This window comes from Camelus dromedarius, chromosome 16, assembly GCF_036321535.1.
Source record: "Camelus dromedarius isolate mCamDro1 chromosome 16, mCamDro1.pat, whole genome shotgun sequence".
NCBI classification, from domain to species: Eukaryota; Metazoa; Chordata; class Mammalia; order Artiodactyla; family Camelidae; genus Camelus; species Camelus dromedarius.
Window position 1 is genome coordinate 23,643,161 of NC_087451.1, and position 12,591 is coordinate 23,655,751.

The 12,591-nt window shown below is 46.6% G+C and overlaps 1 protein-coding gene across 1 annotated transcript in view; it reads left to right on the top strand.

The window, feature by feature from the left end:
• LOC105085098 (protoheme IX farnesyltransferase, mitochondrial) overlaps window positions 1-12,591 on the top strand; it is a 95,372-nt gene that overhangs the window by 15,277 nt on the left and 67,504 nt on the right. Inside the window, exon 4 of the mRNA XM_031467583.2 lies at window positions 4,003-4,127. Within this exon, the coding sequence (XP_031323443.2) occupies window positions 4,003-4,127 (125 nt within the window). The remainder of the gene's footprint in view (window positions 1-4,002; window positions 4,128-12,591) is intronic.

Sequence of the window (12,591 nt, forward strand, 5' to 3'; positions counted from 1 at the left end):
TTAAAACAACACAAAGGTATGATTTCATAGTTTCTAAAGGTGGGAAGTCCCAGCGCGGCCTGGCCAGGTCACCTGCTCAGGGGCTCCCTGCGCTGAGGTCACTGTGTTGCTCGGGGCTGTGGCTCTCCTCTGGGGCTCGGGGTCCACGTCCAGGTTGTTGGCAGGACTTGTTTATTTGCATCTCTGGGACCGAGGTCCCTGCTGTCCTTCCGGGGTGGCCACAGGCTGCTCTGCCCCTGGAGGCCACCCGAGGTTCTTTGCCAAGCAGCCCCCATGGGGAGTTCCCATTAGGGTGTCTGCTTTCTTCTGGGCCCTCCAGAGTGTGCCTGCCTGTGACTGTTTCAAAAAAAAAAATTGTTTTTCCTCTTAATTACGGAGAGCATCAGTAACAGCTTCTCCCTGGAGAAGGCAGGCAGGAGACAGCACCTGGGGACACCTGTCAGTGATGGCCTCTGGGAGGATTCGGCCCAGCCAGTCCGATGCTGGGCCTGATGGTTCTGAAGGGAGTGCGGCCAGTGTCAGGGCCGCCTTTGTCCCTGTGCCCTCCGCAGGCAGCTGCCGGGTCTCTGCGTAGGGGGTGCCTGCCGCTTACTGACCGGACACCCACCATGAGGGGGTGTGGGTGGGGGTAGGCCTGTCAGGGTGGGCCTGTTACCCTTCCCTGGGTCCCCAGAGTCACCCCTGTGCCAGCAGGACAGTGCTTTCGTGCCTCCATTGGATGGGTCACGCTTCATTGGTGACATTGATTTTATGTTTATTTGTGAAGGGACAGCATATGAGATTACCAAATAAAATATCATTTCAAGTGTTATTAATGAAAGAATATATTACATTCGCTTTTAATGAGATCCTGGTGTTGCAAAATGATCCCATGTAATGAATCCCAGGAAATCAATGAAAAGTTTAATTACAGTTGGGGCAGTGCTGTGTGAGAATATGGCTTTGGTCAATTTTACAATTTATCAATTTTCTTTTCCTTTCTCTTTCTTTAAATTAATTGCTTTGATGAAGCAAGTGTAAATACATTCTTTGTTAGCTTTTGATCTTCTTTAGAAATGTGTTACAAAATACAAATTTCTTCACCTGTAGTAATAATAGCCCCTGTCATTTTTTTACTTGTATTACCATTTACAATTTGTGTATTTTTAAATAAGGCAGCATTTCCATTTTGTAAATTTAGTCACCGCTATGTCTTATTAAAACATTGTCCTTTTCTCTTTGTCAGTTTTTTGCAAACCACTTTTTGTCTCTTCTCAGCCCATCAGTTGACCCATTAGTCAAAAATTTGATGTACTTTGTGTATTGTTCATCACCCAGTCAAGCTCTGGGGCAAATAAAAAGAAAAAACATTGCTTTTGTGCAACTCCATACCCTTTTTGATTTTAAACAAAGTGAACTTTCTTTTTGCAGCATTTCTGGTTTGACAGTTCAATGATTATAGTGCTGTATTTTCCACTGTGGTGATAATTGATTTTTAAAATTTATTTGTAAAGCACAATATAAAACGTTGACCTGGATATTTAGAAAGATCTAAAGTTGTTCTTTATTTTGGTGATTCTAGATTTCACTAATTTTGTATATTAAGAAAGCTATCATGGGTTTTCTTTACCCTTTTAACTCCCATGGTTGTTCATAAGGAGTCTCCTTTTGGTTTAAGATTCAAGGTTTCAAAATAGAGTCAGGAATTATTTCAACTGATTTACTCTGTGGAGAGAGGCAGTTGACTTAGTTCTGCTCTGGGAGGGAGAAGCCCGCAGCCTCTTCCTTCAGGTTCTTCCCTGGACGCCCTCGACCCTCCCTCCTGGGCGGCAGCGGTCTGCGGGCACCGCCAGGGAGCAGCCTGGGTGTTGAGGGCTCCTCTCTCGGTCCTGGGTCATCGCCACACGCGGAGCGACCCTGACCCACTTGCAGAGCCACTGATTGTGCAAAACAAGGTGACTCTCATCCTGGAACACCGACCTGTCCTGAGGCATTGCGGTCGGTGGCGTGATGTCTGCAAAGAGTGAGGAAGCCTCCTCAAAGATGGGTGCTGCGAGAGCATCCTCAGAGGGGTTTTGTCTGCTCCAAAGACGCGCTCCTCCTGCTGGTCGTGAGCCGCGGCAGGTGTGGCCGGGTGGCCTGTGTGTGAGGTGAGGGGTCTTCCTTCCCTGCTGCCCGTGGGTGCAGTGTCCTTTCACGTGCACCTGCAAGGACTGTTTCCAAAGCCTGGAATCACTGTGGCGTTCTCTTTTGGGCATCAGTCGTTGTGGAAATCAGAGAGTTGAAAATTTCTTCTAGAATGGTTCCTTGGGAGTAAGGGTTCTGTCTTTGATTGCTGTCTTGGCTCCACTTGGGTGTTTGCTGCTGTTCTGTGGACTTGCTGTGCTGACTCACATGCCCGTATGGTACCAGGGCAGTCCTCCCGGCCTGGGCCAGCCTGCCCTGCTCCTGAGCGTGTGTCTCTGTGACTTCTCGTCAGCCTCTCGTTTGCCGTCAGCTCCTTGTCCTGTAATCCTTCTCCAGGCCTGCATTCTTGTTCCTGGCCCTCACTCTTCTCTCTTCTTAAACCTCTGCACTGAACATCCGTAGCCTCTCTTCTGGACGTGAGTTGTCCCCCAGGAGATCCAGATGCACACCACATTTAGGGACCACTGGGACCATTCGGTAAAGAAGGACCTCTTTGCCGAAATGCATGCTCTCTAGAGACTTCTGGTTTAGGATGACCATGTATGCACATATCCTTATAAGTTATCTTTGTAAATTTCATTGACCCCAATCAGAGAAATCCAGAAATATTAGGAAACCTGTGTCTGGTCCAGGTATTAGGGAGAAGGGTCTTGTCCATCTGGTAGACCTGAAGAGAGTTTCTATATGTTGCCCATAAAACTAGATTCAGGGACGTGCCAGCCAGTCTGTGACCAGTGGGGGAGCTGCTGTTTGTCTGGCGCTGGCGTGTTGACGTCAGTGGCGGCACCTCCTGGCCCTACCCCGGCGGCCACTCGCCTGTTTCCTCGCCGTCCCGCTTAGTCACCTCCTGGCCCTGCCCTGGCGGCTCCTCGCCTGTCTACTCACCGTCCTGCTCAGTCTTGTCTCCACGGTGTCTGTGTCTGTCCTTGTTTTCTTTCTCCGCCTGTCACCCCCCGTTGTGCTGGCCGCCCATCGATGACGTCATCCGCCTGGCTTGGCAGTCTCAGGAGGTGGTGTCATCTGTACTGTAGACCCTTGACATCGCTCTTTCTTGCCCCTGGGTCTGTTCCCGGAATGTCCAGCCACCTGTGATGCTGCCTGCCCAGCCCCCGCTCCCTCCTCTTCCTGCAGCACCTCTTGAAGGTCCAGCTCTTCCTGCAGCCTTCCCCGCGGAGCCCACACTGGAGGTCTTTTTCCAGTGACTTCTCCAGCCTGTATCAGTACCACTCTTAGGCATCTTCTGGCCCCGGGGGCTTCTCTAAACCCCCAGGAAAGGACCAGGGCCTTAGAAAGGCAGCAGCCTTGGTGGGTGCTGGAATTGCACGCTTCGCCCCTGCACCTTGTCTCTTCCCTGTGCTCCTGCTGGTGGCTGTAGGGCCGCCAGGACCATCTGTGATGGGTAAGACCTCCGCTCAGGGTGCCTGGCGCTCATCACAGAATTGGGACTGATATTCTTTGCTGCCGTGTGTTACAGTCATTAGTGTATGTCTGTCACTGCTCCCCCAGGTAAATCCTCTGAGAGCCTACTGCCCAGCACGGTACTGGCCATGGGTTGGTATTCAGGAAATGTATGAGTGAATAAATGAATGATTGGATCTGGAACCCCATCTTATATTTTACTCTTGAGTGTAATGGAGTTAAAGGAGAATTGGCATTTTTCTATAATGAACACTTTTTTACGATCAGAGAAAATTTTTTTAACCATTTTTTTTTAATCCAAGATTAGCCTATGGGTTGTGTTACTGGTGTGACCGACGGGTGAGTTGGGAGACGCTGGCGGTTGGCTGCTCCCGTCCGGGTGTACTGACGAGCCCCTGCTCTGTTTCTGTCCCACAGCCCTTGTCGTCAGCACCACGTCAGCCGGGTTCGCGCTGGCCCCGGAACCGTTCGCCTGGCCCTGCTTCCTGCTCACGACCCTCGGGACCGGCCTCGCTTCCTGTGCCGCCAACTCCATCAACCAGGTCAGTGGGTCCCCTCTCAGCTGGGTCGCCGTGTTGTTACCTTTTCTCAGATTGCGTATGGTCTCATTTTTAAACAAAACCTTCCAAAATGACATCCGTTGCCAGAAAGGTACCATGAACTTGTCACACAAGTTCATGAGAGGTTCTGAGAGGTCTATGGGGTGCATGACCAGTCTGTCCTTTCTCTTGAGGTGGAAGGTGTTCACATGTGTTCGGGTGGGGGAGCAGTGGCGGATCCGCCCCAGATGCCCGGGCTTTGGGGTTGGGGGGTGTTTTCGGGCCATCAGACTCTCTCCTCTGCCTGTTTCAGGTACATTCCCCTGATCTTATGTGATTATGTGCTGTTCTTCCTTTGGTTTGACTGGTTTGCCTTTTAAACCACCGCTATGCACAACAGGCTGTTTTAAACAAGAACATCCAGGTTTTTAAAAAAAAAAAAAAATCAGCAATTCAGTATTCAGTAAACTTGGTATGTGGAATCAGAATATTTCAAAAATTAATTAGCATATTGTTTTTATTGCATCTCCATCCCACCCCCCTATTATTTTCAACATCAAAATGATTCTTTAAAATACTTCCCCCACCCCGGCCTGTTCGTTGTGGTGTGCCCCAATGTTGTGGCTTTTTCATAAGATACTATGTGGGAAAGTCTTGGCTTAAACTTAAGGAAAGTCATTTTCATCACCAGAACACCCAAGAGGAGCTGGCACAGTTTTAAAACAGGAATTCAGGTTACCAGCAGGAAAACAGCTTGGCTGAGTGGATGTATAAGTTGGTAGTCTGCAAAATATGAGAGTTAATTTGGTAATGCTTAACATCGTTGTGTTTTTACAATGTGTTATCAGCTATTTGGAGAAGGATCAATCTATTTCAAATAAAGTTGGTTTTTGTTTTTTTTTTTTTTTTTTTACAATTGTAAATGTCAAAGCAGTCTTGTAGTGAGGTTCAGATAGTCCTGCCACTTTGTCTGCTCTGTAAACACAGAGCTGTCTCTTCCAGGGCTTTCTGCTGCCCTCCCAGAGTTCTTGGCTAAGAGAATGATCATGGTTTCGCAATGAACATGTTTTTAATGAAAATTTGAATAAAAAGCAATATAAGCAAGATGGATTTATGGGGCTATTTTGGGTCTGTTTTTTCAAAATGTTTTTAAATTATTACTTTTATGTAGTTATAAATCTGGGTCATCAGATTAAGCCAGGAAAACATTTTAGTTTTCAGGCTCCTTTTTAAAGTTGAAGAGCTGTATTTATCCTTGGGATATTAGCTGCTGTCTCCTGTTTAAATCATATAGATTTTAAATAAAGGATTCAGAAGCAACAACAGCAACAAACTAATAAACATAAAATGGTTCAGAAATCCCAAAATATTAGAAAAGATAATACAGAGTTGCCTTGAGTTGGAGCTGCCTGCCCACCCTCCCCCATCACCCCCCGAAAGAAAGGTGGTTCAGGAATTCATCAAGGAAAAAACCCTTTGGTTGTAGCAAGAAAGTATCTGGAGAGAAAAAAAAAAAAAAGGAATGATTTACATTTAGGCAGAAATTTATGGAAGCTGAACATAAACCACGGTTTTAGAAATTTGAAAAGTTTAGGTGAGTTAGACGGCTGCTTTATTTCGTCATCCGTAGGACGTGTATTTGCTGTAGGGGGCGAGTTGGTCCCGCCGATTTGAAACTACCCAGGAGGCCACAGACTCTGTGGTGGGTTCCGCAGCGTCTGTCCCTCCCGCCACCGTCTCCTTGGGCTGCTCTCCTGCCCGGCCCGCCGCTCTCACGCACGCGGCCCTCCTGCTCCTCCTCGGGGACCTTCTCACTCTCCTCCTTCCGCCACGCGTCCCCTCCAGGCCCCTCAGTGTTGGACGGGGCGTCCGCCCTTCCTCTGTGATTTCTTCATCTTCCTGTCCGCATCATACTGCTTCCTCCCACCTGTCCTGGGCTTTGATTTCATTTGGAAGCATTGTAATACTTGACAAATCTTAATGATTTCCATCATCACAGAATTTCATTGTTTTGGTATCAACTAGCTTCTCAGATCACAATGTTTTCTAAATCATGTTGAAACTATTTTAGTTCTGGTGTTGTGAAGCAGTCTCCTAAAGTTAAAACAAAGGAACATGAGGCCATTTCCATTAGTGGCAGCAGAATGAAGAGCGCCAGCAGCGAGGGCTGGACTGAGCTCCTGCGGAGCAGGTCAAGAAGGAGTCGTTGGCAGAGAGGAGGTGCTGACGGCTGCTCTGAGGGAGCTGGTGTTCGACGTAAAGACTGCAGATGTGCGGCTGGAACGTATGAATGTTCTCCAGCTTCCGGTAGGGTTCTGTGGGGAAAAAATTCACTTCTGTCTGTATTTATAAAAGGATTCAAATAACATTTCATATTTTTAAGACTTTCTTTAGCTGTTATGAATTTAGTTCTATTTCTTCTTCGTATCCTACTTCTGTGATCTCTCTGTGAAAGCAGGAAAAACAGAGCTTTGGAAAACTGTTCCTAATATTTGTTTTAAAGTAGGAAAGTGGGATTTAGCTCCTGATTTATAGAGCACAGACTACAGCATTAAGAGAGAGAGATGTGTGTACATAAGAAGCTACTAACATTAAGATGGAAAAAGGAATTACATCCGTGTTTTGGAAACTACCCACATGCTTCATTTAAAGCCACGGGGCAACTTTAAAGCGAGGTTGCCTTGCAAGGATGAAAGCAGTGCGTCCAGTCCAGCAGCTGGAAGATAAAACGTTATAGATGGCTTAGACTGATTGAATCTTGAGAAACGAGAGACTGAAAGGAAAAAGCTGAATAAAATTCCAGTAGAACGAATTAACAAATTGAAAGATAAGAATTATCAGAAAGTGATCATCACGACAATTTTGAGTATTTGACATAATAGCTATTGTTATAATAAGCTGTCTTTGGGATTATTTCACTTAGGTTACACATCCTTGAATTTTTAAAATAGAGATGAAGAGTGTGTCAGTAAGTACATTTCTACAGGACAGATCGTCTTGGTGACACACTGTTCCGTTTCATGGATGCGCCACGACTTTCGCAGCCAGTTCTCTATGGTTGCAGGTTTTTGCTTCTACACTAACAGCACACACATCTCTGTCTGTAAAGGACAAAATGCTGGAAATGAAACTGCTGAGCGGTAGGCTGCCGGCCAAAGCACGTATGAAACTGGTGCAACTGTGTGGCTCTTAGCAGAATAAGTAACTTCTAACATTCACACAGTGCTTTGGAGGTTACAAAGCCTGTCCACGTAAGTTACTGTTTAAAGCTTACAACCCCGTGAGCTAGGTGGCATCATGTCCCTTTCTTTTTGTAAAACATTTTGTTTGCCATTGAATCATTCTTTTTAACAGCAACATTTAAAAAATTTCTGTGCAAATAAAGTTTTTATTGCAGATCAGTGAGAAACCATAAATAAGTAAAAATAACAGTATCACTTTTTATTTTGTTTCCCTTGTGCCGGGCACTGTTCTGTGCGTTAGAGGGACAGCAGAGAAAAAGCAAAAGTCCCCGCCCTTACAGCTCATACCCCAGCACCCACACAGAGGCACTTGTTCACGTGTGATTTGTGTTATTACTCCGTAGACTTTTTTCACACACACACCTCCACATATAAATTAACTTCTCACAGAAGTGATTTCTGTAATATGTGTAGTTTCTGTGTAGCTTTAGGTAATGTCATGAACACCTTCCCGCGTCAGTATTTGCTACATAGCCCGATTTTAAGAGTTGTATATATAGGCGTACCCTGATTTGTTTAGTAAGTTTTTCCTTCTTTGACTTATTAGGGATTTTCAGTCTTTTGCCCGTACAATTTTATAGCTGAATCTTTGAACGTGTTCTCAGCTGTTTCTTTAGTTTCCTGAAATTGTGCGATTGTATCAGAAGATACGTAGTTTTCAAAGTAAAAAGTTGAAATTAAAAAGGGTACGTATTTTACGTACAGCTGAATTGCTCCCCCGAAGGTCTTTCTTCGTTCGTTTGAAATCAGTTTATACTGCTGTTTGGCGCGGTGTAACAGAGCTCATCACTGACACTGCGCACTGGAAAATCTGTGCTGGGTTTATGGGTAACCTTGGTTGTGTCCTTTTAATTCAGCATGTTTTGACTACTTCGGAGGCAGAGTTGTTCTTTGTTTTGAGGGTAGTTTTAATGCTTATTTGCCCTTTGTGTTCGCCGGCGAGTTTTACCCATTTTGCTGTTGGACTCCACCTTTATGAGGTCTTGATGTACGTAGATTGGATTGTTAGCTTTTTGTCATGTGGGGTTCAAATATTTTCTGCAGTTCTGGGGGGTTTTCTTTTGAAGTGCAGATGTTTTATAAGTTTATGCAGTCAGATCTCTTAATTTTTAATACAGAGTTTCTCAACCTCGGCACTCTTGACAGTTTGGCCTGAAAACTTGGTTGTGGGGGCTGCCCTGTGCACGGTGGGGAGTTTCCCAGTGTCCCTGGTCTTCACCTACTGGATGCTGTTAGCACCGATCCCCCTCATTGTGACACCTAAAAATGTCTTCAGAAGTTGTCATGTGTTCCTCGGGGCCCAGAACCCCCCGGTGGAGAACCACGGCTTTGGTAACGTCTGCTCTCGATTTCCCTCGAGATCCTGGCTCCAGTTTCTGCCACAGGTAACCTCTGGCTCACATTTCTACTTGTGTAATGCACGTTGATGGCTGGGGTGACCCTGTGTCCTGGTTTATGCTTGTGCCCCTGGTGTAAGTATTAGTAATGCCCCTTCAACCCTCAAGTGCTCCAGTTCAGACAGGAAGCCGTATGCTCTGTCCACAGCCCACCGGCGCCATCAGCCTCCCACTGTAGGAGACATAGTGAGTTATCTCTGTGTCGGAGGCTTGGGCTCGGGCTCCGACCTCTCTGTTCACAGGTGTGCTGCCTAGACGAGTGTGGTATCCTCAGCGCAGCCCGGGGCCCCTGGCTCGCCCCACCTTCACCGTCTCTGTGGCTACATGCTGGGTCCACGGTCATGCCCAGCTGTGATGGTGTGTGTGTGTGTGTGTGTGTGTGTGTGTGTGTGTGTGTGTGTGTGTGTGTGTGTGTGTGTGTGTGTGTGTGTGCGGGTGCGTGCAGACAGGACAAAGAGTGTTTTCCTCCATCATCGCTCTACTCTCAGTAGGTCATTCAAGAATTTGGATGACTTTCGTGTTGGGCCTCTTTGGTTTTTGCAGCACTCCTGGCGGACACTGATGACTCCAGTTGCTGCTTGCATTTAGGGTAACTGGCTCTGTGGGTGACCAGGACTGAGCTGGAGTCTGCCTCCCATACCCCCAGCCTATCAGTCATCGTCCTCCTCTCTGTAAAACCCAGAGTCCCCTCTTCTTCCGTGTGACAGCACTTCCAACCTGTCACCTCCTAACTGTGGTTAACAGGCACTTGTGGTGCTGCTGTGTAATGATTCATCCGTGTCTCTTCCCCAGAGAATGCTTAACTCCTGAGACCAGTGATGTGATTTACTGACCTGTACAGCCATCGCTTCCCACAGGCGCATCGCTGGCCGGTAGGGTGAGGTCCCAAAGTAAGTCACCTCGGGAATAAAAGAATATTTACGAGGGGAGAGGGGGAAGTACCAAGAAATTTTAATAACAGTAATCGCAGCTGACACTTCGCAGTTGCTATTTGCCAAGTAATGTTCTAAGCATTTTACATATATTAGCTCATTTGTTTAAATCTGGGTTCATGGGATTTCAGAAAATGGCTCCTTTGAAAGATCAAATAAATGATGAATGAATTCATAACTTAGACCTAGCTCTTAGAAGAACTATTGATGTTCTCAGAGACTTTATTTTGGAGAAAATTACAAGAAAGGCACAAAATGTTAAGTAGAGTTTCAGATCTGAGAGGCAGGTTATAATTAGAAAGGTAAAGTGATAAGGCTGTGTTATCTTTGGGATCTAGTGTATCTGTGAGTGTTGAAGAATTTTTATGAAAGGAAATGAAAGAGATCAAGAGGTGTGAATAAAATAGAGTAAAGAAGAGACGTGTTTTTTGTTTGATACTGACAATACCTGAGAGACTTTTCCTGGCTGAAATAAGGTAAAAAGGAAGAGCTTTGGATAAAAAGCTCTGAATTACAGGGTGGGTAGGGCAAAAGAAAATTCACAGCCTTTTAAACCCTGAGAGGAGAGACAGATAAAGATTCTCCTGTTTTCCCGGCGAATATGAGATTAGTATCTAAGGCATCTCTCCGCATTTTCCTTTTCTCTGACGTTCCTTTTGTTTTGTCTGTGCAGTCTGCCCTGAGCAATAGGAACTGACTTTCATCTCCTGTGCTGAACAGAAGTGGTTATGAAACTTGATGTTATGTTCTAGGAGAGTAAGGCTGATGTCGGTGGACACCGGCGATGTGATTTATAGAACATCGTGTGTGTAAGAAAAATCAGTATGAGAAATGTGTCTTCCTTCTGAATGTTGTGATTTGTCTGACTTTGATGTTTTAACTGGTGGGCAACATGCATTCACTGAGCGGCCTCCGAGGTCCACAACTTGTGGCTTATTCAGATGACTCAGATTAGCTACTGCGTTCCATCAGGTTTGCAGACAGGCATGTGGGAAAGAGTCTCCAGCTAAATCTGTTCTTTATAAAAGGCAACTGATGAGCAGCGTCAGAAAGACAACGCACTTCAGTGCAGAGTCTCTTCCAGAATTTACAGAACCCCAAATAGTTCCTAAATGACATTTGCTTCTCCTCCTTGGAATGATCCGTCTAAGCAGAGAGAGTTTGGCGTTGGAATTTGTAACCAAAATAACTGTCGGTGAAGTTTTGCCAGTAAATGTAGAGATGGTGATCATTTGAGCACATATCCGTAGGTGGTGTTTTGCAGTTTACATGCCACGTTAAGGGGTCATTATTCTGTTTGCTTCTTACAACAACTCTGTGAGGCGGCGTTATCCCTGTGTCGTAGAGGAACAGGACGAAGCTTAGTGATGCTGTTGATCACATGTCTGAACCTGGTCCAGTTGAGAGCAGAACTGGTGGGCCATGCCCCCCCCCCCGCCCGGTCACTGCTTCTTCCTCTCAGGTGAAATGTCGTATGTGGTCACCCCCTCAGAACAGGGCGGTCCCCAGTTAGGGAGCCTGCCTTCCACCGGGTAACGGCTGACGTCCTGCTGCTGAGTCCCCGAGGGGGAGGAGCCTTCGTGCGCCCAGTAACGTCCATATCTCTGGAGAGACCGGGAGGCTTTAAAGCACGTGTGTGCGGTCACAGCCAAGTGCTTGGTTAACGGTAGCTGCTGTTACTGATACAGAAGTCTGGCCTGGTTCTGGCTGGCTCTCCGAATCTGGTCGTCATCCAGTTGTCTCTGGGCAGGGCCGTGATGTGGAAAAGGGGGGGGGGGCTATGCTTACTTTCCGCAGTGAGCTGAGAGCCCTGGGGTATACCTGCAAGCTGCAGTGCACGGGTGAGTGGATGCACGTACACATTGATTCCGAGTACGTGACGCTGTGTGTGTGAGCCAGGCTCCGCAGACGCTGTTAGCGCTCTACCAGTTCCTCGGCATCGTGGAACTGTGCAGTCAGTTCTGGGAAACCTCAGAAACAGTGCTGGAAAAGGCTGATACATCAAACAGGTAGATGTTTAACTGAGGCATAATGGAAATGATGGAAATGACACTCATAGGGGTTGTTGGAGCTGTGGTTCTTGGCTTGTGCCTCTGGGTCTCGGGTTGTGATTAACTCTGACTCGGAGACTCAGAAACCTGCTTCCTTCCTAGATGTCCCGCTGCCATTCCAGCCCCGCGGGAGGCAGGCTGGGTTTCTTCTCAAACTGTCTGTCTTCTCTCTCTCTCTCTCTTTTTAAAGTCTTCATTTATGTTTTGCCTTTCCTGGTAGCTTGTTCTCTGCTCTGAACCGCAGACTCCTTCCCCCATTTTCCAGGTTAGGTTGACGCTTGGCTGGTTGGCTGATGACACTGATGTAAAAACATCCTGTGTGGCTGATCCTGGGAGACGATCTCATAGTCCCTTTGCCTTGGCACCTGCTGTAAAGCTTTAATACGTGAGAAATTTTGATGCTTTAGTATTTATACTTTAGAGTTGGAGTCCTTTGATGATTCTGAATTCCACACTGAACAGACAGACACTTGAAAGGAGCAGGAACAGGAATGAGGGCGTCGGGAGGGACAGCGGGACGGAGTTGTTGCCCCCCTGCTCTTCCTGAGACTCCTTCGTCCGTTGCTGTTCCCGCCCAGTGGGTGGGGGAGCTCCGTGCTGCTTTAGGCAAGCTATCAGACCTTCAAAATTTGTGTGTCCGTGGTAAGTAAATCCTCAAATCCACATTTTCACGACCACCCAGCACTGTTTTATCGATTTTCTAAGAAGTTTTAAAAGATACTGTTTGGCAAGAAGGGGAAATTACTTACCTGGGTGATTAATCTTAAGGAAAATTTCACTCTGGCATTTCCTTCAGATCCTATGCCAGATTTCTCCCGGAAGCAATGATCACAAGGGGAACAAAG